Source organism: Rhyacophila brunnea, unplaced genomic scaffold (assembly GCF_057557595.1).
Source record: "Rhyacophila brunnea isolate RB1 unplaced genomic scaffold, BYU_Rbru_1.0 scaffold_15, whole genome shotgun sequence".
NCBI classification, from domain to species: Eukaryota; Metazoa; Arthropoda; class Insecta; order Trichoptera; family Rhyacophilidae; genus Rhyacophila; species Rhyacophila brunnea.
In genome coordinates, this window is record NW_028232806.1 from 8,240,395 (window position 1) to 8,267,406 (window position 27,012).

At 33.0% G+C, this 27,012-nt stretch overlaps 1 protein-coding gene across 1 annotated transcript in view; it reads right to left on the reverse strand.

The window, feature by feature from the left end:
* SP2353 (EGF like, fibronectin type III and laminin G domains protein pikachurin) overlaps positions 1-27,012 on the reverse strand; it is a 404,662-nt gene that overhangs the window by 44,299 nt on the left and 333,351 nt on the right. Inside the window, exon 8 of the mRNA XM_085943262.1 lies at positions 9,084-9,202. Coding sequence (XP_085799388.1) covers positions 9,084-9,202 — 119 coding nt within the window. The remainder of the gene's footprint in view (positions 1-9,083; positions 9,203-27,012) is intronic.

Below are 27,012 nucleotides of genomic sequence, written 5' to 3' on the forward strand. Positions count from 1 at the left end.
TCAGTGTATTTTTAGCGATTCTATTGAAACTGATATTTCAAATACTAATATGGAGTTAAGTTTAAGTGCCAGTTTAGTATGAGACTTATGTCGCATACGCACGCCAACCGCTCTATATAGTATTCCAAATACAAATACAAGTTTTGATACTAAGTATTTTTTTATACTGGTAGTAAGTATACTTAGTCTTCAAAATCGACCAGTTTTCCCACCTCTATTACTCACTCATTATGTATTGTTGTAAGTTTTGAGATATCGAGATTAAGCTCTACTAAATTGGTACCAGTCTCAGAGTAATAATATAAAGAGAGTGAATATTGTTCGGCAAACTGAATCCGTGTTTCTTGCGTATAACGCTCAGTAGAATCTTAATTTTATTATTATTAACTTGACTATGAAACGTCATACCATCATGTTGTTTCTCATTCCTGCTACCAAATTTAAACATAACGTAGTTAACCATATTTTCTACTAAATTAACTAAAAATAATTACCATTTACTTTATATTTAACATAAAAATTTTAGCAACATGTGTTCGCAGTTTTAAAATTAATGTAGTCATTCAAATCAATATTTACCGGCGACGCGTACAACAAATATTTAATTCAGACGTAAAAATTCTATCTTACTCTGACGCATATTGCGGAGATATAAGCTTGCCGAATGCTTTTTCCCTCGCACTTATGTTTTGTTTTTGTTCAGGCCTTGGTACCAGTAGTTTTTTTATATTTTTTAATTATAACGGAATAGCCAAACAGACATACAGGTAAATGTTAAAAGAAAACCCTTATTTTTTGGTTCAGTATCTTGGAAATAGTTAAAACGTAGATCAAAAGGCAAATATTTAGAAATGAGAGACGATCCAATTTTATAATATTAGTATAGGATAATAAATTATTTATTTTAGTCGTTTTCGGCACCCTCGGGCAAAATGCTTACTCACCAATGGTAAATACACACTGACAACGGATACAGTTAATTCTAACTTATATAATAAATTAATACAATAAAGTACGCAAAAACCTTAGGTACTACTTCGTAGGTACCTATTAAATCAAGGATCAAGCACAAAAATAAAAATATGTAATCAACAAATTATGAAAGTGATTGTAAAAACCTTACCTAATAGATAATTAGATATTTAATCACAAATAATACATTCAATAAGCGTATAAATCGTCATTACTATAAAAACAATGGCACTGGGTAACGTATTAGGTATTTAATGGGGTTAACTATTTTTTTCCTCTATCCTAGATGCCTTTATGGATACCTTGCATTTACTATCGAGGTGTTTCATTAAGGACTTTGGCACGCTAACTACTCTACTTGATGTTAGTGATGAAAATTGTGCCGAATGAGAAAAATTCTTTATCAAAAACCATTCGTCAACCTGTATCGGGTATTGCTAATTTGGATTCGGCCAGGGTCTATGGACACCACCTTGCAAAAACCCTGGAAAATTCTTTGTAGCGCAAGGCGGTGGTGATTCTGATGAATATTTTGTCGTATTCATTGGGAACTGAGAACTGCGATTTATAGCCGAGTTTTTCCCGTGGTAAAAGAAATGTCGCATAAAACTGATATTCTGAGTATATACTTAATGGGGTTAACTAATGAGAAATGTCAATAATATAAGTATGTACCAATAATAAATACCAATGAATATTAATGTACCAATGGATGGCCAAATATGACTTACAACAAATGTCAGGATTTAAAAAAAATATATATTAGTTAAACTTTTGGTACAGCGAATGGACTAGTACAAAACTTAAATCCCGACGATGGCCGCGTGGCTTAAGCGCTGGTATTTAGTGTCGAGGGTCCCAGGTTCGAATCCTGGGTCTGGCAAGTACACATATTGTTTTTCAATCTGTGTATGAGTCAGAGTATGGACCCAATATGTTGACCAAGTGGCTGACATCCATTTCTCGTAAAAAATAAACTCTGTTAATATAAACCTTCACTCTGTGGAGGCCCATATTATGATCCTATTAGGATCGGACATGGTTAAAAGAAAAGAAGAAATTAATGCATCAATGGCTGGCCAAACAAGATTGACAACAAATGTCAGGATTTAAATATATATATATTAGTTAAACTTTTGGTACAGCGAATGGACTAGTACAAAACTTAAATTCATTAGAATTTAAATTCAACTTTCATTAAGTACCCTCGGTCGATAGTATTAATATAATAAATTATTTTTATGAATCAAGCAATGTAAAAGTTAAACATTCTCTTAGTATCGACGCGAGTCACTGGTATTTTGTTATAACGTGTAAACATTCATTAATTTTACGTTCAAATAAATGTGTTCGTTTTGTTGTTAAATCGTAGAGGGAAAAATCAATATCCATGTTAAGCCCGTGTGAAATATTTAGACACTAAAGTAGCGGAAAATCCTCATTAAAAAGCACTTACACTTTTACATACGGGGAGACGGAATGCCTACAAGTGCTGTCAATCAGGGCCGGACAGGGCGCCAGAATATTGGAATTCCACTACTTAATTAAATTATTTAAAACTTTTAAGATAACTTGACGACTCAGAAATTCTTTAGTTTTAAATTCTAATTAGGGAGAATTATTGTAAATTCTTTTAGTTGTCGATGTTTTGTGGTAAAATTGAATCTACGAAATATCAGATAATATATAATATTATAAATAATTTGAAACATCCATAAAACATATAATATACATATTAGAAAAATGCTACACCCACAATGGCCGCGTGGCTTAAGCGCCGGTTTATAGTTTCGAGGGTCCCAGGTTTGAATCCTGGGTCTGGTAAGTACACAATATTGTTTTTCAATTTGTGTATGAGTCAGAGTATGGACCTAATAGGTTGAGCAAGTGGCTGACATCCATTTCTCGTAAAAATAAAATCTGTTAATACAAACCTCTACTCTGTGGAGGCCCATACGATCCTATTAGGATCGGACATGGTCGAAAAAAAAAGAAGAAAAATGCTTCAAATTTTTTTCAATCCAAAAACAGTGCTCGAAAGAGAAAACAGTAGTGTTAAATAAGTTTCCAAAAGTATTGACACAGTTATTTAATTGTATAGTTTATAAAACTAAGTGTGTTAGATTTTTAGGACCTATCTAGTATCTACCTCAAACGGAAAAAATATTTTTTCCACGAAACGGAGCGATAATTTTGCCGATTTTATTAACCGGAACGGCGCTTCGGTGTATTTCGTGCCCTGAATCTAATGCTTTATCAATTAAGCTACCGAACTAAGTTCGATTCATGCCGATATTTCTTAACAATCTGAGGTGTTTTCCCTCTTTTTGTAATTTTAAATAAAAGTACTAAAAACATTATTGACTTTCTATAAATGGTAACCAGCCGAAGATGTAACCTGATAGAATTGAGATACGAGGGTGGGTCAATAATTCCTTAGAAAAAAGCATTAAAACAGTTTTTATTTTATTTATTTTTTTTATTTCTCAACATAATCTCCTTGGAGCTCAATACACTTGGTTAGACGTTTCTCAATTTTTTTTAAACCGTCAGAAAAATAAGTTTTCGGAAGGTCCTCAAAATAAGCATTTGTCCGATCGATGACTTCTTCATTTGAAAGAAAACGTTGTCCACTTAGCCATTTTTTAAGTTTGGGAAAAGGAAAAAGTCACTGGGGGCTAAATCTGGCGAATACGGTGGGTGATCGACCAATTCGAACTTCAATTCTTCAATTTTAGCCATTGATCGTAAACATGTGTGAACACGGGCATTGTCCTGATGAAAGAGGATTTTTTTCCTGTTTAAATGAGGCCGTTTTTCTTCAATTTTGTTTTTTAGCTGGTCCAATAAAGATGCATAATAATGCCCTGTTATTGTTTTTCCTTTTTCCAAATAGTCAACGAAAATAATTCCACGTGCATCCCAAAATACAGTAGCCATAACCTTACCAGCTGATTTTACGGTTTTCGCCTTCTTTGGACATGGTTCGCCTTTCGCAATCCACTGCTTTGACTGTTCTTTCGTCTTGGGAGTATAGTGGTGTATCCATGTTTCATCTACAGTCACAAAGCGACGATAAAATTCATCCGGATTGCGTTGCATGAGCGACAACAGGGCTTTAGAGGCCACCACCCTATTGCGTTTATTGTCGACTGTGAGCAAACGCGGCACCCATCTTGCAGAAATTTTTTTCATGCCCAATTTGTCATGTAAAATAGAAATGACGCTACCTTTTGAGATCCCTGTAACCTCAATTATCTCACTCAACTTTAATCTTCGGTCACTTAACATCATATCGTGGATTTTATTGATCATTTCTGGTGTAGTCACCTCTACAGGACGTCCTGAGGGTGGTTCATCCTTTGTTGATGTACGACCACGTTTAAATTCATTTAACCAGTTATAAATAGTTGCAAGTGAAGGAGCAGATGTGCCGTGAACTAAATCCAACTCATTTTTTATTTCCTTTGCTGTTAACCCTTTTATATTAAAATGTTTAATAACAGCTCTAAACTCAATTTTCTCCATTTTTGTAAACAAGCAATTTTTTTTTTAAAATGTACGAGAAACACACAACAACCCGACCAATCTGATTGAAACTTCGCAGCATACTGAATCGGTAGTGCCGCTGCATGAAAACAAACCGCTTACAGTACTAGTCGCGCCACCTGTCGGCTTTTCTAAGGACTTATTGACCCACCCTCGTACAAGAGATGCCATAAGCGTAGCATACCACACCATTCATCTGACGCAGCGCTCAAAATGGAAAAATCTACGAACCGGAGCGTTCAAAAATTTTCTGAAGATATTAACATAGTTATTAAATGTGTATTTTATAAAAAAAATAAGTGTAAGGGTTTTTGTTATATGGCCTATCTAACTCAGACGGTCAAATTATTTTTTCCACGAGACGGAGCGATAGTTTTACCGATTTTATGAACCAGAACGGTGCTTCGGTATGCTTCGGTCTGTAGGCTTGCTCTGAAGTTACTTCAAGAGGTCATTTATTAGATTTTATGCCATTGCATCAGAAATATAAAAGCCGATTCGCCCCTGGCACCAATGGTGTGATCGTCAGATAGATAGATAGGTATGTGTTTTTATTTACGGGCTGTTGAATTTCGTAACTAAAAACTTTATGTCACCCTCTCTGAGGGATGTCCTATGTCTATGTTATGGCAGCTGTCCACTCAACCTACGGCCGTTATAATATAAAAGGAGGCTTAATTTTACTACTGATAAGTTTTATGTGTAATAAACTCGGAAAATTAAATTCGTGACCCAAATAAGAATATCGTCCCTATGGCGCCGAATTTAATTACACAACTATAAAAAATGTATTAAATGTTTCGCAGACAATGTTTTAGAATGTCTGGAATTTTTATAATCGAAACGAAAGTTTATTGTATCGATTCGTCCTTTGGTTAGTACGGGAGGCTATCGGGTTACATGTAATGCAAATTGTACGTAAAACATTTCACCGTGAGCTTTCTATCGGAAAGAGATGCCCGTATACTATACGGTTTATAATTTTATTAGATTCAATATGAACATTAATTCAATTTTCATGGGTGATTTTGGCCAAAAATTCATAAATTCAAAATCCTAACCCAACAAATAATCCAGTATATCTACTATTTTCAAAAATTGTTTGCCGCTAGCTTCCTGTAAAGTGTAAACCGAAAAGAATCGTGTTTTATTTAGACATGAATTTTATGTCAGTACTATACGACCCTAAGAGGTTGGATGGTCTTTAATATACGGCCATATATTTCCGATACAACATTTAACGGTGAAGTGTGATAAGGCGAACTGCATACGTACAAGTTTCCGGACACGAGGTTATCGTACACTATTTCATAGTGGTAATTTGAAATACCTCGCTTTATATTATTATTATCTTAAAAATGCCTATGTAGTTGGCAAGATGATGCTACAACATTTTATCCAATATCACAAGTAAAAAAAAGTATTCTTAGATAATATGTATCATTGAAAAAATGATGATAATCATGTATTATTACGGAGGAAGGTAATGTAAATAATCTGACAGAAACATATATGATATTATAATTTTATTATTGATAATATAATATATGAGAATAATATTCTCATATATTATAATAAATATCTTAATTGATTATCTATTATATTAATGGAAATGTCACATCAATAAATTTACGATGTTTTATGACAAGACAAATGCTAAATTTGGAAATAAACTGTCATGTAAAAATGGAAAATAATACCCCGTTTATACGTACATATATTTATTGTGCACAGTAATAAAATGTATGGGGAAACATGTATTATACCCCGTTTACACGTGCATGGATGTACTGTGCACAGTAATAAAATGTATGGGGAAACATGTATTATCCTGCAGTTGGCAAGATTGCGTGCATAAATCAAGCAAGATTGGAGATTCCGAATTTCCAATGCGACAGTAAGATTATTTTCGATCTGCGCCTGTGCAGTAGAGCGATCGTAGCCAACCTGCCGGCAAAGAAACGAACTACTCATTTTGAGCTCCGATTTTCAATACGACTTGTCAGATAATAGTATAAAATGATAACATCGCGCCTCGCTTACTCTTAAATAATGAAATTGGAGAGACAGTCTGAGCACTTTAACGTGTGAATAATTATTGTCATGACAGTTTAAAATAAGCACGATTGCCGACAGTAATTCCATGCATGTATACATGCGCTATTATCCTGCAGTTGGCAAGATTGCGTGCATGAATCAAACAAGTTTGGAAGCTTCTGAATTTTAACCCGCAAGTAAGATCTGCGCCTGCGCAGTAGAATTATATTGGCGAACCTGCCGGTAAAAAAACGAACTAATCATTTTGAGGTTAACCGATTTTCAATACGTCCTGTCAAATGGTACTATAAAATCACAACGTAGCGCCTCGCTTACTCTTGAAGAATGAGATTGGAGAGACAGTCAGCACTTTTATGTGTAAACAGTTATTGTCATGATAGTTTAAAATAAGCACTATTAATCGCCGACAGTAAATCCATGCACGTGTACAGGCGTTATTATCTTTATCATCATGTAAGTACATGATTAGGGTCGTATTGATGTATCCATAGTATGGTATTAGTAATGATACAGAATTGAGTTAGGTACTTTTGAGAGGGTGAGATTGATCATCCCTTTGAGTTTTAAATATGTACATCACTTTTGATGAAATACAATATACTAAATTATTTAAATGTACATAACGTGTGTTTCATTTACATTATAAACTCTATCAGTAACCTATTAGTTTTAAAACTATGTTTGAGTTTAAATAAGATTTATTTATATATATATTACTAGAAGGGCATATAGAATGAGTAAAGTTGTGTAGTGTGAGAACGGAGCAGCCGGTAAATTTTCAAATTATAACAGCCTACGAGGAGGTGGGGATGGATGGTGATTTTTAATGGAAAAATCGTGTGGAACAATAATTACGATTTAAACGGCAAAAAGCAATAGATACTCGTATAATACCTTGCAAACTTCATGAATTTATATTATTACGTAAACAATGCAGTCTTTGAAACAACCTTCTATCAATTTATTACTAATTTATTACAAATTATATAAGTCGAAAATAAGCATTAGAAACCATTTGATAGCATTATTTTGTCCCTCCCCGTCTTTATTTAAAAGATTATAAAACATCAGTCAAATGTATGCAGTACATACTAACTAGGGAATCCAATCCCGAGCCAAAATTTGGATCCCGGGATTTAGGGATTAGAATTTGACAATCCCGGGATCCCGGGACTGGTCATGGGATTGGCATTTTTTCCATAGTTGATATAAAATTTTTATAAATGCAAATAACATTGATAAAATCGGTCAAAAATAAATCTAGTAATATTAAACTTATACTATTTTCATTTATAAAATTTCGTAAAATCAATATTGTGTTAGTGTTAACATATATTATATGAGATTGCTGTTTCTGATAGTAAAGACAGAATGGGTTAGCGAGATTTAACAACATAGTAAAGTAAATAATGGTGTATGGCCTTTCCGCTTCATAAATCTAATTAGTCAGCCAAATATGAAATTGCCGTAAACGTATGAGATTATGGCGGAAATACTTTGTTAAAAGTGCGACGCATTGTTTTTTTCCCAATCATTCTCATTTTTATCAATTTATGTGAAAAAATAAAATGAATTAGCAACTAAAGGTTCAAATAGACTATATGACGATCGGGCACATATATGCTAAGAGCGTTTTAGTGTCTATGATCAATTCTATGCCATTCCGACATTTATACATACATATTGTATGACAGCTATGACTTCGTATTTACACTCTGTGACACCCTGTGACACAGGACGCCAACATAAGAAACGGGTTTCTCGACATATATATGACCGATCGTCATAGAGTGTATTTGAAGCATTACAGATGGGTAATAAATCAAATAATGTAGTTATTTATTATTAAAAGTATTTTTTCTGTTATATTTTCGTTATTATTTCATTTTCCATAAAAAATTATATAAAAATCAATCCCTAAAGTTTCGGGATTATGTTTACCAATCCCGGGATTCATAGGTTTCGAAAATAGTTCGGGATCCCGGGATTGGAATCCCTAATACTAACGTATGATTTTAATTCAGTTACATGTCATGATACATCTCATCATTCACTGGGTGCATAATATATCCACTAGAAAAAGTTTCTCTCAAAGGCAATGGCGTGCTTAGTGACGCAGAGACCCGGCGCACTGATTGAACCAAAATTTTGGTATATTTTAATAATTGTATGACTAGCTTCAACTGTTTCGATGCTTCCTTTTCATTTTTTTCTGACGAATCGATTACATTATCCGCTCAAACGACTCACCAATCCAACTGGTTTTGTAGTTAGTTTCCACGATTCGCTTCTATACTCCGACACTGTACGTATATGATTTTTATAAAAACGAATTTTGGGTTTTTTTTTGTGCTACTTACTCTGAAAAATCACTCATTAATATTATTTTTGACTTATGTAGTCTTACTAAAAAATAAAGATTTAGAGACACTGCCGGATTAAAAATAACAACTTGTAATGTCAGTGTCTAATGTAATTAATATGTTTTGCAGTGAATTGTTTACCTGTAAGTCGAGAAGAGTTTCACAGAAGTCGCCAGCGTATCCCAACGGACAGAGACACTTTTTCAAGCAACGTCCACCATGAAGGCATCCCCCAGAACATCCAGTAGCACCACACTCCCCTGCAACAAGTAAAAAAAAGAAAGGTTAAGAAATATATCATTGGAGAAAATTTACTATGTAGAATAACGAAAAAACATAACGACTAACAGCAAAGCATAGCAGAATATCATTGGTAAACTTGTTTATTATTGATGGTTTATTTATGAATACAATTTAAATGATTTACATAACATAATTTTGAAAATAAATGCTAGTTTTAATTGAATAATACTATTATCCATGTTACACCGGCAGATACCTAGTCCCATCTCTTCAGTTTTTCACAAAGATTTGGTTAACTAACTATACCTATATCTATACCTATATCTTTTTGAATATAGGTTTGACACGTGGAAACAGTTCTGATCCAAAAAAGGTCATGGCTTATTATATTGATGGATAATTGATGAGTATATGTAAATTAAAATTGTTTAGGATGTCATGATTGGAAACCATCCCTCGTGAGAGCAGGACAAAATGCTGTAAGAGCAGAAGTGACATAAGAACTTCAAGAGAGTGAAACGGAAAATAGTCGATTTATCGAAAAACATCTAAGAATTTTCTTCTGGACGCTCTCTAAAATAAGCTTGTAGGAAACTTATTAAGTACTCCAGCGCATCTATTCTATACACAAGACTGCTTTCGGCCGCTATCTAGGGTAGGAAAGTATCCAAGTATTAACACTTATTGTAACAATTACAATAAATTAGTTGTAATTGTTACAATAAGCGCTATGTTTTAACAGCACCTCTCTTGGCTGTGATAAATTTTAGTGTGAGATTGACAGTTTGACAGTTCATACGGCTAACTCATTGTAATTGTTACAATAAGTGTTCATATTTCGATACTTTACTACCCTATATAGCTGCCGTAGATGCCGAAAGCACTTTGTATATAGAATAGATGCGCAGGTAATTGACCCATATTCAATAATACTACGTACTAACGAAACGTAGAGTGTACGTAATACATTATATGTATTCTTGAATGGTTTAGCTTGTCGCATGATTAAGCTTAGAAGCTTACATGCATATAGAGCTGTAGAGGTGATTTGGGAAAGATAATGAAAAGTCAAAAATTATCCCAAGATCTTTCGCATTTTAATGAGTTTTTTGACATTATTTAGTATTATATTTAAGTTGCATCACGTAAACGCCAGTTTAATTAATAACATGTAACTCCTTCAGCTTCAGTAAATGGTTCTTTATATAAAATCAATTGATCCATGACCTAAAACTAAAACTAAACACTGCATTAAATCGTTAAATTCGAGAAACAAAGACAGGAATCTAGTGCTTTGTTGTAAACGTATACACACATACATACTTGCCTCAAATACAATTATGTTACGTTTGTAGCTATAGAAATATACTGGTATGGATCGAATACCTCCTTAATTTAAACAAAACAGCACGTTTAATCAAAAAGGTCTACCTTAGCGAACTTTGTAGGTATTTGAAATTAGTAGCAGGGTCGGATTGGGGGCACATAAAGAGTGAAGGGTTTAAAGCGAATCGGATGTATTATTTATTTGTGCGGAAGACCTAATATTTGTTTTACTCCAGGTGTTTTGAACTTAATTTGCCTTCACACAGGTCTTCAAATGGATATAGTATGAATTAGTATCATTCGGTGTAGGTTACGTTTGTTATTGTAATTAGCGTTTCATACTATCAAACAATACGTAATACATATTAATTAAATTAAAATACACAACATAATATTATAATATTTTATTCTACATAATTTTAATAATGATATGTTTCAGGTTGCATTTTCAAATGTTGATGTTCTCAATCGAATTTTAAACTACCGTGAATCTCTGCGTAGTATCAACATCAGAAAACTACAGTACCTCAGCCACATTATGAGAGGACAAAAGTACAGCATTCCTCAGTCTTATCATCCAAGGAAAGATCGACGGTACAGTGCCACAAATTTATCTGGATAATTGATGGAGGAGCCACAGTCAATAACTATTAAATTAAGACTTGCAACTGAGAGAATCTTACACTGGAATGACGTATTAAATATGATGTGATTGTAATTCCATTTTTTCCATTCTACAGATAAGTTTGTGGGACTGTAAGTGTAGCAGAGGTCGACGTGCTCCACTGAACTGTTCCGGGTAGCAGATAATAAGGCTTAATAATACTAAGGCTAAGGATAATACGCCCTGATGGTGGTCGATCTCTGCTAGGGGAAGGCACGATAAGAAGAAGATTGTTTTCATCCGTATCAATAGGACTAGGGATTGCAATACCGAATGAAAATGTCAATACCGGTTTTTCGGTATTTCTTATTGAATACCGGTAAATACCGATATTTCTTAAACATTAAAAAAACAGAAATTGGTGCTTATCAATAAATATGGCTATTCAAATATTTTAAAAATATTATTTTATAACGAAAACCTACATACTTACTATATTTATTATGTTGACATTTAAAAATATATATTGATGTAATTGTAGAACTAGTGTTTTTTGACAAATAATTTGAATATATTGATAATTTTAACTAAAGCCCTCAAAAGTTCATCAAGTGCAAATAAGTTAGGCTGCAGGAAAAGTTTCTTAAATTCAATGCTTGTACAGTCATCAATAATTATAGAATGATTGTACATTTTTGTCACGATTCTATCTTTTCCGAAATAACATTATGATACTTGATCACAACAATTACTTACATAAATATATTTGATGAAATTTGTTTTATTATTTTTTCACCTCTGTTGGATTCACTCAATATATTTGCGTTTTAGCAGCACATAACTTATAATTCATTTTAAAAACGTAAACGACTGTGCTTTCTTAACACAAAAATTCCGGTATTTTGGTTTCTAAAAACCGGTATTTCGGTATTGATAAATACTGGAATACCGGTTTTGAAATACCGGTATTGCAATTCCTAAATAAGAGATCATTAAATAAGAGCTATATAATATTATGTAGACAGCTTAAAGATAAAAAGTATATGTTGATTACATGAATTCATGCACCAATTATTCAATTCAATATTCTTAGATTATTAAACAAAACTTCAATTAACTAGACATACCTAACTTATCAACATTCTAAAATTCTAATGCAGATCAACGATTTTTTGTGACCATGGTCGATCCTAATAATAGCCATATGCGTCTCAATTTAAACATATAATTAATTATGTTGTAAGACAATTTATATGGTTTTTATTCATAATATAATTATAGTATATGGCAGTGGAGAAAAGTGCCTGTTGAAGAAGAGAGGCTGTAGGCAACTGAGAAAAGTGCTAGGATAGAGAAACACAATATGTGTATTTGTTAGACTCAGGATTCAAACCTGAGACCCACGACATTATAAACTGACGCGTAAATTGTTCGAATATCGTGGACTTAGAGCATTTATTTAGTTATTTATAATCCAGTGTGGGTTATGACCAGTGGGGTGCGGTGACTTTTACTCGTAGGGATGTTGTTTGAAAAATAAATAAGTATTTACATACTAATTGCTATATTATATCGGTTTTGTAACTAATTGGATTACATTGAGTAGTATGGTGTTATTAATTTCGGAGTGGCAGCTCTGTTTAATTTTATACACTTAAGAAAATTACTAATAATATAGATTGTCAATAATAAGAATCAAAGCAGTGTAGTTTATTAAAATTTACCATACAATTGCATAATAAACGAATAATATTATTGATAGGTAGTAATTTATTGAATATAATTATATAGGGATGCTCACCATGTACAGCATCTATTGATCGTACGCCATTGGCGATGACTGCCTTCGCTTATTATCAGATTCTTTTAATGACTAGTAGATGTTAGACTTTCGATTTCTCTATTTGGTTCATACTCTATCCAACTACCCATGAATAATATATTCAACAGTTTATAATTTATTATTCTTTTTATCTCGCGGGCAAACAGTAGAACAAACAATTTTATCATTAGCGACAGTCTCCTCTCTGTTTGCTTGCGTTGTACTTTTAGAAAATCTGGTGGTATTTGAAAATCCACCTCCAGATGGTTGAGTTAAATCAATAGTGTCACCGGTATTCTACTGAATGACGAGAGTATTGAAGCCGAGCCTTGGAGATGAATACCCGACAACGCTAAAACATAATATTATAATCCTCAGTAATGACTTAAGGGGGATCATAATATATGCCAACAGAGAACCTAGCGGAAAAATGCGAAGCTTGCAATTTGAATTTTTTTTTTGATAATTTACAATTTCAACTGTATTAATTAATAAATTAGTTAGTTGCAAATGTCCCTCTGAGGCGGACAAAACCGGTCCTAATCTATTGATTAAAAGTGGAATAAGTACTACAAAAAATGCGTTTTATTAAATTTAAACAACAATACAATGCAGTTCCACCATGAATTGATAGTTAACAAAATAAAAGAAATTAATTAATAAATATGTATCTGAAAACATAAAAAAGATTTTTTTTAAATTCAAAGATAAACTTACAATTGTAAAAAAATGTGAATTCGTTGCAGGGTCCCATCTTATTATTACATTATATTTTATGGTCATATTTTTTATTAAATTTTAGTTTATTAAGTTTTCAAAATTTCGCCGTTTAGATTTTTGATTAATTAATAGTTTTAATATTTTTTCTATTTTAAAAAACATTTAAAAAAATATATAAATGTGTATATAACTTGAAATTCTTTTTATTAACTACCATAAATAAAAAAATAAGTAAGTATATTGAAATAAAATAAAAAAAATGTGAGATTAATATATTGCATGACATAGAAAACAGCGGAAAATAATCTTATTTAAGCCGATTATCGATAAATATAAATATCGTATTGTACCATTTGAAGCACTGTTTCGAATCTAAAATCTATTCAGCACGTTCAAATTGTATTTACAGTGTTGCAATGATTGTGTTAAAATTGATGACAGCTCATTCCGGAAAATAGTTTGGAATTGTTTCGTACATTCACGCATTTAGATGAGTTAAATCACAATTCACAATAATGATGCAATTCCAAACCCAAAACGCTTTGATACATATTGAGAAATATTACTATATAACCATTATCCACGTATCTATTAAACAATTCTATAATAATACGGCTCAAAGCGTGGTAAAATTATTATTGCCAGACAGCACAATATTACTATTAACTATTTGTGTTGTGTTTTATTATATTGAATAAAAGATTTATCCAAATCTTAATTAATATTCTAAGAGATGTATCTGTAGCAATCATGCCACTCAGCAATACAAGGATGATACACTTCGATATTTATGTTTTGCTGTCAAAACAAATCAGAGTGACGGAAGCGATTGTCAGTATTTCCTCAATCATAACCTAGATCAACAGTGTATATTATGATTTATTTAATTTGGACACTGACTGATTCTTGTAATTTATAGATTTCATCTGCATATATATCGAGGACGATCCATAACTCGTCACTAGGGATTTCAATCCCTGGATCCCGAACTATTTTCGATACCTATGAATCCCGGGATTGGTAAACATAATCCCGAAACTTTCGGGATTGTTTTTTTTTTTATCAATTTTTATGGAAAATAAAATAAAAACGAAAATATAACAGAAAAAATACTTTTAATAACATATAAATACATTAAAGATAATCTTATTATATTTTCTTTTCATAAAAAAATAAAACTGTTTTACTTTCACATTATTATTTATATAACAATATTATTTACTCCATTAAACCTACGTATTTCCAAGATTGAACTTCTTTTCTTCTTTCGACCATGTCCGATCCTAATAGGATCATATGGGCCTCCACAGAGTAGAGGTTTGTATTGACAGATTTTGTTTTTTACGAGAAATGGATGTCAGCCACTTGGGCTATAACGCCGTGGGTCCCAGGTTCGAATCCTGGGTCTGGCAAGTACACATAGATTGAACTTACACAATATTAACAATAAATGTCTTAAATAGTATAAATTATACTAGATTTATTTTTGACCGATTTTATCAACGTTATTTGAGTAAGTATATAAAAAAATTATATTAACTATTGAAAAAAAGCCAATCCCGGGATCAAGATTTTGGATCGGGATTGGATTCCCTACTCGTCACTACTTCACTCGAGTCCGTCATTATACAAACTCACTTCTGACTCGTCACTCGACACAGTCCCTTGCTACAGTAGATGGGTAGTCGTCGCTACCAGATCGCGGCTCGGTCTGAGCACGAGCTCACCGCGATCAGTCTACATCTACACCTTTAGTCTTTACTCCGGCCATTGTAACTTTTGTAAAATTATCGAACTTCACCCTTATAATATTGATATGTTTATAGTAGTTAATCATTGTCAAAACATTTTCCGGTAAATTATTGTGAGACGAGTTATCTTCAAGCAATATTAGTAAAATACAACAAATACTGGTTTTTCTTTAGTTAAAAGGGTTTGTGGATGACATGAGTATTTATAATATGCATTTATCATTCACGACTTCGTTCGTATGAAATACGGATATAAAAATTAAACACATCCGAAAACACAATGAAGAAATACTGATTGGACTTTAATGTAATGAATCAACTCATATCTACTATCTGGTTAGATATAGGCGCGTGCTCATCGAACCAAACCATTTTACTTACTGAATTATTGTTGCAAGTGCGTTTTTTAAGACGTTTTATCTTGTAAGTTGAGGTATCTATACCTCTACTAACTTGGTGATCTATAAGCTTTGTAAGTTTCATTAATATTGGTCTAGTAGCTATAAAGAAGCAAATAGTCATACTAAATTTGTGCTCCATCCATCGCCACGTCTCATGCCTCCCGCCATCGTAGTCCAGTGCGTAAGGCGCTGGCTTTTCAACCGGGGGGTCCGAGTTCGATTCTCAGAATCATTCGGCTTCGTAGCCTGTTATCAGTGACGTCCCTAGATAAAATACCGCCCTTAGGTAGTGCCAAAATGCCGCCCCATTTTTATACAGTATTTTTAGCATCCTTTCATGAGTCCAATATCTAAGATGTTAATGTGTTGTATGGATATATTACTAACAAAATAACAGACTGTAATTATTCGCAAATCTGCATGTGTCGTCTCTAGTCACCAAGGACGTTGAAGAGCAACGGAAGTAAACTAGATATCGCGAACCCGACAAAACCAGTGAGCTAATTTTTTTATTGGAAAGATGTTTTCGTTATTACTTAGTTTAAGTGGCTATTTCTATATTATATTCTAAATGATTCTCCTCGATTTGCCGCCCTTCGAGTAACTGCCGCCCCAAGCGACGCTCAATCTACCTACCCCCACGGGACGTCACTGCCTGTTATAGTGGTAAAAAGAATATAATATGTGTCGCTACATTTCAAAATCAGCCAAGTCCACCTTAAGGTATTTTTGACTTTTTTGTGAATTGCCGAAGAACTACTGCTTTCCAACATTTCTGCATTATCAAAATGTGGAATTTATTAATTTTAAATATTCTATACTCGAAATAATATAATCTTTCACCCTTGTGACTGTATTACTTGTATTTGAGAAAACAAAAAGCTGTTTTTTTCCTATTCATATTATATTATGGACTTGGCTGATTTTGAAATCTAGCGACACATATATTAAAATCTATATGTGGCCGATGATCTTATACTTCAACAATAGGGCGTCACAGGGTGAAGTAAGTAAGTAAGTAAATTTATGTAAGGTACCTACCTATCATGGACAAATATTCGGCATATAGGTTGTTTACAGTAGTAATATATCACATCCCTCCATTTTGAATGTGAATTTCAAACTGTCACTTTTATTTTTAGTATCTGGTTTTTCGTCTGCATTTTAGGATTTGGAGGTGGACAATAACACACCGGAATTGTTTCGGAAACGACAAGTTTATTTGATGATAATATATACTAGATTACTACATTTTATATAATTTATTTTTCGGATGACGAAATATGCGTAGCGCGAGCGAACAGTGTTTTCTGCGTGCTGTCAAAGAAGCTTCTCTGCCGCTAAAACAAACGGTCACACTTGCGAGCCGTGCAAAAATGCGGCGTTGCCATTCGTAATTTTTTTTGACAATGTTGCCGGTCAGATATTTATTAGACAGATATTAAACATTATTTAATTATTTTCGCAATCAGCCGTTACTATTTGTTGGATTCGATACCGATTCGGGCCTCTCCATATACACAAAGACGTCCCCAAATGGGGACCATACGAGGGTGTAAGTAACAACTAGTACTAGTAGTAGTAGTTTGTAGTACATTGCTTACAAAATGTTCGAAGAAATTAATATTTGAAATTGAATTATTTTATTGTACTAAACCGATCTGCAAAGGTTGGCAGTCGCTTTTTATATGACGCGGCCATGTTCACAGCCTTCTTAAAATATAGAAGGCTGTATCATGTTATATGAAACAAAATGTAGTTATAACACAACACAACTTATACGCCAATGAAGTTGCACAATGTAGCTATCTGCCCAACACGCCCGTGTCGTGTATCTTTTCGGAGTTTATTAGCTGTGAAATTGACTCGGGTGTCGGGAAAGTCCCGGGGCGGCGTCATTATGACGGATCTTTCCAATATGTAGTGTCACTTGGCGCCCAGCATTGATCGATGGGGCTTATTACAAAAATGATTTACAGTACGCGCGGGAAGCCGGAACTGCCACTTTGAATAAAGAACATGTCGGCAGGTACATCTTTACTCGTATGTTGTTAGCCTTAATGATGCAAAAACGAAAAGTTAGAAGCTGGGTCACATTTTTGGCACTGTCATTAAATGTAAACGCTTCCAACGGATGTCCAATATTCACACATTTGTAATACGTTCGTAAAATTGAGCTGGCATCTAGACGCGATGAAAGAGGTCGTCTATAGACGGAAATCACATGTGGTTTTGTAACATGTGACATGCATACGTAGCGTTCGAAATAGAAATGAATCAGAGCGCTCGATAATTTTCATCAAAAATGATATTATTTTTCCATCCTTTGTCTCCCGCATTTAAGCAGTCCATAGAACAGAACAGATAAATAAATAATTACAAGATAAAAAGAACTTTTTATATACAACGTTTTTAAATTTTCTGTTGAATCATATAAACTTGACTTGACTAGCTTGAACGATCAAAAAAAAATTGTACTTGATAGAAATAATACTGAAATATCATTTTGACATTTCATATTGATTTCCATAGTAATGCACGTATATATTAATAATTTAGTTGCTAGTACCCCAGACCCCTAGCAACCAATAATGGTGTCGAAATAACTTTTTATACAAAACAGAATTAACTGAAAATGAATTCCATTCTACTTAAAGATGGCTAAAAGTATTAAAAGAATGCATTGGCATCGTGTTCTTATATATTCTAAAAGTTTCAAATATATAGCTAGTCGGGAAGTTAGTTAAAAATCGATTGCAAGATTTGTACTGGATAAACAACCACCGGTCAAATAAGAATACGAGCTAATAAAAACGTTGTAAAAAGCGAAGTTTGAAACTTCATATCCACTATTTTTTTTAAATTTGTACAGCTTCACTATCAAGAAATTTAAATGCCCGACAGCGCTAAATCCACAGAACAGATTAATAATTATAATTCAGATATACTATATCTACCCCAATACACTACATTTTGTCGTAGGGTTTTGAATGTGTGAGTGCCCTATGAAAATGAACCATACTTTATTGACGTGCAATAGGGTGTGTTGCAACCTTCAAATACACCAATATTGAATGAGCGCCAGTGCATAAATTGAGAGTAGTTGTCAGAACGACATTACCGCAATTTAATATTAAAGTAAACATTGGATTCCTCAGATGGTTTCACCAATTTATGAATTCCACTGACACAGATCTCGCAAGTCGTAGAATGAGCCAAATCAACTTGGTAACGATCCTCAGTCAAGAGGTCCTGACGAAGAAAAGGAAATCAATTTTATTCACGTTGCAATTTATATTTTTTTCGTTCCTATCATAATAATTAATATGATATACGTACAGGAAATTTTGTATGTTAGATCCCGAGTTCGTAATATCGAGGATTTACTGTAATCACATAATAAACAACATTGGGGATTGGAAGAGCTTTCACATAATACAAGCATGTGTATAGGGGGTATCAACCGGAATAAATGTGTGGCTAATTCAGCTAACCTCGAATTGTAAAGGTAGCCATTCTCACAATGATTGAACCGTGCGCAATTTTATTTAAGATCCCTTTTTTAATTAGCGGGAAACGAAGTAAATGGGAAAAGCTTCCCCTAGCCGGTATTGCTTCCTGCAATTTCATTGAAACACTGTAGTATTGCCATAGTAGAAGGAAGCTAGTGTCACTGGCAAAATTTAATTTGTTCCATGCGAAGGGATGATTTCCGTTGGTTATTACGATTGTCTTTAAATGAAAATCTTGGATATTATTGAATTAGTAAATACATACTTTATTTTTAATATGTACTTATAAAACTATTCAAATATTCACATAAAATTACTACGCCTCTGAAATATATTATTATATTAAAGCACCCAAAAAACTAGAAAATTAACAATTATTTGATATGATAGTTTTTTAGGAAACTACAGTACCTCGACCACATTATGAGAGGACAAAAGTACAGCATTCCCAACTTGTCAGCCAAGGAAGATCGATGGTAAGCGTAGCAGACGACGGCGCCAAATTTCGTGGCTTAAGAACCTCCGTGATTGGTACGAGTGCAGCTCCACTGAACTGTTCCGGGTAGCAGACGACAAATCTAAGATCGTCTTGATGGTGGCCGACCTCCGCTAGGGGATGGCACAGTAAGAAGAAGAAGTTTTTTTACTGTTATATTTTCTAGATGGAATTAACAACACAAATATAGACCCCTCCAAACTTGGCATGGTTTCGCAGGGTTTAATTGAATTTTAAAAACTAACTAGCACCGTCCGTAAATTGTAGTCTTATTTCAATGAAAACAAATACGTATGCCTGAGAAAGTATAGTGTGCACTATTTATGGCGGATATTAACAGCCTACCTCCACCCTTAGCGACTGGTGGATGTATGTATGTATTCGTTATATATAAGTATATGTATTTGCGTATGTGACTGTATTTATTTGTGGGTTTGTTGTATAAACAAATGTAGCATTTAATTATATTTGTTTAACTAATATAATTTTTTAAAAGTCTGACATTTTTACCAATTATGGATTATTGAAATTTATTGTTATTTATTAATAGTAGGTACTTGTAATATTGATATTTCTCATTTGTTAACTATTAAATTCCCAATACATTATCCAATGCCATTGTTTTTTTTCCACTAATGACGATTTATACGCATATTTAATGTTTTATTAGTGATTAGGTGTCTAATAATCTTTTAGGTAGGATTTTTTACAAACACTTCAATTATTCATAATTTGTTTATAATTTTTTTTTATTGTGATCCTTGACTTAATAGGTAAGTGATAAAGTTTTTGCCTACTTTATTGTATTAATTTATTATATAAGTTAGAATTAACTGCAAGTATTCGTTGTCAGTGTGTATTTACCATTGGCGAGTGCGCATGTGCCTGAAGATGCAGAAGACGAAATCTCAACGACTCAAATGGAATAGTACAAAACTTAAATCCATTATAATCTTACTATGCTTATTATACTCCGCTTTTTTTAGTTTCTGTGGAAGGAGGGTTCAAGCCCGAGGACCCTACTCTCGCTTGTCTATGCGCCTGAAAGAATCATTCACATCACATATACCTACTGTGACCGAATGACTTCAGGTCGTTTTTAATAAAACCAGCAGACGATTGAGCGATATTTCTTAGAGGGTATTTTTTTAGCCTTGACCGATCCTAATATATGATCATATGGGCTTCCACAGAGTGAACGTTTGTATTACCAGATTTTTTATTTTTACGACAATATGGATGTTAGCCACTTGCTCAATCTATTAGGTCCATACTCAAAACACAAATTGAAAAATAATGTGTGTATTTGCTAGACCCAGAATTCGAACCCGGGAGGATGTTTAGTATTCGCATTTATTATTATTATTATTATTTTTAATATTTAAAACAAACAATTAACATTGGATATTTACATACATTATACATCACTATAGTATAAGGTGGGGGAATCAGATGAAAAAGCTCAGCTGCGCGGTAGCAAAAATTATTTGATTACATTTTATTAAAACATGAATTCACGTTAATGGCAGATTATATAATAAAATCATAGTGTGTTTACCCTTACTGCATTCTCGACTGTCTCTAAAAAGATTCTCCCTCAGGTAACAATCTTGTGACTGGAACCATCGCCCATATCAGGGGTAGGCAAACTCTTGGACCAAAAGAGCCAAATATGAGTATCACAACGGCTAAAATTTTTTTCGAGAGCCATACATATTATATGCGCATATATTGCGAATAAAACTAACGCAAATATAATTTTTTTTATTGTTGAAGTATAAATATAATTTTTACAGAAAATTAGTTACATACAATTTTCACGCATTCCTTAAAACTAATGTGAACAATGACCTTCCTTGCATTTCTTTGGAGAGTGTCTGTATGTTTGGTATGTAACTTGTAGTTTTCAATTTTAGGCGCGACTCCAAATTCTCATCGGTTATTTGGTTTCTCTAAGCGCTATTTATATTGTTCATGTTTGAAAATGATTGTTCACATACCAATTATGTAGATTCGAATATGAGTTCCGAAAGGTATACCATGTATTGAAAAACGTAGTATCTACCTTATTATGTAGATATTTTAGAGCGTTCCGCTGTGTTGTGAAATTAAACTGCATTTTTCTCTCTCCAAATCCTCAATTTTGGTGGCAAGACCTACAAAATTGGAGTTACATAACTCTTTGCTTGTTAAATCAATATGAAATGGGGAAAATTTATTTGTCGACTTTTGCAATGGGCGGATTTAAAACGACAACAATTATACCTTTTTTGTAAAAAATGTGAATTGGGAATTTGGCAACGAGCCGCATGTGGCTCGCGAGCCTCGGTTTGCCGACGATTGAGTCGACTAGTAAAATATCGTCACATCAATACTACAACTAGATACGTCGAAGGAATTAATTCTTAAATCGTGTAAAGATGACTAAAAAACGATACGTATTTACTCGAAAAACAAAACATGTCAATGAATATATTATTACTATTACTTACATAACAATAAACATAACATTAAATGGACGCATGTTAAATTTTTATGACAAATTATGTTTTTTTCGTCACGCGTCGTTTGCATAATTTGCACGTCGCGTAGTCACGATCGTTTTAGACCATGCCTCAGCTGAAGTATAACCTTTAGGAATTTGATTTTCACTGTTTTTGAGATTTTGATTCTACATTTCCTAAAAAAATTGTCTACAAAACGATAAAACTATTTAAGTCAAAATCTAATGGGAACTGTATTAATTTTGTGTTTGAAAATATTAGACAACTTTAAAACCATAAATGCATTAAATAAATAAAGTAATTGTCTAAAATATTTTTTCATACAATTGAACATTATTTAATTGTTACCAATTAGACAAGCAAAAATTTCCATTTTTATATTAAATAGCTGAAGTACCCGGCTTCGCACAGGGTCGCTTCGTGGTTATATTTATCTGAGATATTTAAAAAATAATAAGAGGTAATTATTTTTTTAATATTAAAATATCTGTGCAATACAATAATATGGCAACATGAAAATAATTCTAATAGGAGTAAAGGTCAAACAAAAGAACACTAAATTAAAATCGAATCCAAAATATGAAAACGTTATTAATGTTATTAACATGTTGTAAAAAAAAATCACAATTGGATGGAACAAACAAACAACAAACTTTGTATTTTATATAATACTAATTTAGAAACCTTCGCAGGTGTGCGCACAACAATTGACAAAAGTTTCATCGCAATCGGATGAATGGTATAGGAACGCATACGAATAGAAGAAGAAGAAGAAGATGGTTGTACTAATTCAGAAACCTTCACGGGCGTGCGCACAATTGGTCAAAATTTCATCGCAATCGGATGAATGGTATAAGAACGCATACGAATAGAAGAAGATAGAATAGAAGAAAAAGAAGAAGAAAATGGTTGTATCAATTTATAAACCTTTGCGGGCGTGAGAACACTACTTGATCAAAATTTAATTGCAATCGGATGAATGGTATAGGAACGCATACGAATAAAAGAAGAAGAAGATGGTTGTATTAATTCAGAAACCTTCGCGGGCGTGTGCACAACAACTGGTCAAAATTTCATCGCAATCGGATGAATGGTATAAGAACGCATACGAATAGAAGAAGAAGAAGAAGATAGTTGTACTAATTCAGAAACTTTCGCGGGTGTTGGCACAATTACTGACGAAAATTTTATTGCAATCGGATGAATGGGATAGGAACGTATACGAATAGAAGAAGAAGAAGATGGTTGTACTAATTCAGAAACCTTTGCGGGTGTTACCACAACAACTGACGAAGGTTTCATCGCAATCGGATGAATGGTATAGGAACCATAAGAATAAAAGAAGATATAATGAAGAAGAAGAAGAAGAAGATGGTTTTTCTAATTTAGAAACCTTTGCGGGTGTGCGTACAATAACTGACGAAAATTTCGTTGCAATCGGATGAATGGTATAGGAACCATACGAATGAAAGAAGAAGAAGAAGATGGTTGTACTAATTCAGAAACCTTTGCGGATCTTGGCACAACCACTGACGAAAGTTTCATCGCAATCGGATGAATGGTATAGGGACCATACGAATAAAAGAAGATATAATGAAGAAGAAGAAGAAGAAGAAGAAGATGGTTGTACTAATTTAGAAACCTTTGCGGGTGTGCGTACAACAACTGACGAAGGTTTCAACGCATTCGGATGAATGGTATAGGAACCATACGAATAAAAGAAGATATAATGAGAAAGAAGAAAAAGAAGATGGTTTTTCTAATTCAGAAACCTTTGCGGATGTGCGTACAACAACTGACAAAAGTTTTGTGGCAATCGGATGAATGGTATAGGAACCATACGAATAAAAGAAAATAGAATGAAGAAGAAGAAGAAGATGATGATTTTTCTAATTCAGAAACCTTTGCCGGTGTGCATGCAACCACTTACCAAAATTTCATCGCAATCGGATGAATGGTATAGATTATAGCCGAGATTTATGTTAATCAAGTAAAGTTTAAATTTTATTTTCCTAACAATGACCAAATCAGAATTTTCTAGTTGTAGTATTGAAGTGACGATATATTAGTGTTTTTGCGAATTTTTTCCGGAAAGCGCGGAATTTTTGAATTGAATAGAATTTATATTTGGTTTGTTTAGGTCAAACAATTATTTAGACTGTAATAATGCATTGGAATATCACATTTGAAACCATAAAATCTCATTGGTTAAAAACCACTCCATACTAATCAGTCGATATTTCATTGGTTGCATAGGTACCGTTTAATACCAATACGCTGACTAATGAATTGCTTAAAAAGCTTTACGAACTGTCAGAGAAATGTGTATCCTGAATCTATTTGGTAAACTAATGGTTGTAATACAACTACCTATCGTAAAAAATCCACTAAACATAGATATTATTCCAAATTCTATCTAAACACCCCCTAAAATAAGTCTATCAGTACAATGACACCCTAATAAAATTCCATGACGCCACAGCGTGAAAATGATTGTAGCGGTTAAAGACGCTGGAGAAAAATCTAATTAGGTTCTTGAGAGGGGAAGTAATGGGATGTTGGAATCGATTATGCATAAAACGAATAATTGTTTCGCAAAAGAATGCAAGTGCCGTTTATAAGAGGTGGCCGAGACATTAATTTAATTGACAGCTGGGAGAAATAAAATGTTTTAGGTAGGTAGGTGTTTTACTCCTTTTCAACAGTTTTTGTACATCTTAAACAGAATGGATTTTTTAAAAACTTGAATTGCATTTTTATTCCTCAAAAAAGACCTCAAAATTAAAATTTGAATTCCTGACGCGATCAATACATCAATTTAGTCAGTGTTGCTGATTTAGGTGCGTGTCGTTTTTTCCCCCTGTGCGATAAACTATCACCAACTATTAAAATAGGTTAAGTCATGTAAATTATACGTAGGTATTATATTTTAATGTAACACAAATTACCTATTGTATCTTATGTATTGAGATAAAAAAATAAATTGACGATAATTTAACCGGAATTAAACCCGAAACTGAATCCTATTAATTTTTTCCCACCGAACCTAAAATTGGGGGTTCTATCACGTCTGGTTTGAATCCTTTCGATCCTATTTTTTGAGACTTTTCAGAATGATTAGGATTATTTACATTTACAAAAATATTCTGGATGTATCTAATAAATACATTAAATAATATAATAATATGTAGAAGTTACAGTTTAAAATAATTTACTGTGTGATTTTGTAGTAGGTATATCTTCAATCTAGTTTGAGAGTTTTTTGTGATAGTAGGTTTCTTCGACTACTGTTTAAATAAAATTTTATTTAGGCAATTCTGTAATACACTTTATTAAGTATTTTTAAGTGAATAATATTGATTAAATGAAGGCCGCCTATATTCAAGCCGTGAGACTGAACTGCGAATTACGATGGTATTGCTAGATAATATTGATTATCTTTGAATACTACGCGGTAAGCTGCTCGCAATAAATAAAGAATTTCGATTGCATATTTCGTTAAAATTATTTCAATATGCAACAATCATAATTGAGTAGCTTAGTATCAAAGTGGGACACAAGCCATTTACAAAATTTTACAGGAGACTCACAAACATGTGTGAAAAGTGTCCATTTTTCATATAACATACCAACTTTAAACTCAATAAATCTCTATGAAAACTATCGTTTCTGATACTTTTGGTGGTTTTTTTGAAAAGAGCATCACTTGCACTACTAAAACATGAATTTAGTGGGAGGTGGCGTTTGTCCCACTTTGATACCAAGGTACTCAATTTTCTTCAACAGTTTACCATTTTGAATTTGAAGTATAAGCAATAAATTGCAATAGGTACCATAGAAGTTTACTATTCAGTGTCACGAACTGACTTATAGTGAACCTTTTTTAATAGCAGACATAAACAATCAAAAAATATAGTGTTTGTCATTGTATAAAGTGTTTTTATACAAGTTTTGAACGGTTTTATACAACGTTACTTTGTTTACAGATGTACATCGGTCTTGATTAGGCTTCAGAGGAAATTCAGGTTTTTTTATTTACAGTGTAGAAATAATGTAGGTATGTAGGTACTGTGTCTTGTTTGGGTTCCTTTAAACGAAAAAAATTAAAGCACTCTTGCCAGATTTGATAATTACGTCAGAGAAGTGAACAAAACTTTTTCTAGCCATAAAAGGGAAATTTAAAAGTTTTATTTTTTAAAGGTTTCCTCGGAGGCGTTTTTTCCACTGATTACCAATTTCGCCGGAACGCTACGAACTTGTTTACAAAAAAATACGATGTCTTAATGTGTTTGAGATTTTTTCAGTCTCAAATTAAAACCATAGGATTTCTTTTTCGCTCCAAGGGTCATATTGAATCGACGGTTTTACATTATATATTACTCATCCATGAAAAAGAAATTTAATTTTAAATTTTCGAAATCACGCGGTATAAAGTGTTTTTTTTTAAAATTTCTAGGATATTTGACTATTCCAAAACAATTTAATTATATATAGTTGATACCCAATAGACACAGATTCGATTCCTGCGGGTCTAACTTTTTTGAAAAAGATTTTTCCGATTGGTTATAATACATTTTCTCAAGAGTGTTTTCAAAATTATGAATTAACATTCTTAAATATTGCGTCTTATTCGTTGAATAAAAGAAATCGGTTATTAAAAATTATTAACAAGTCTAAGTACTTATTAATTG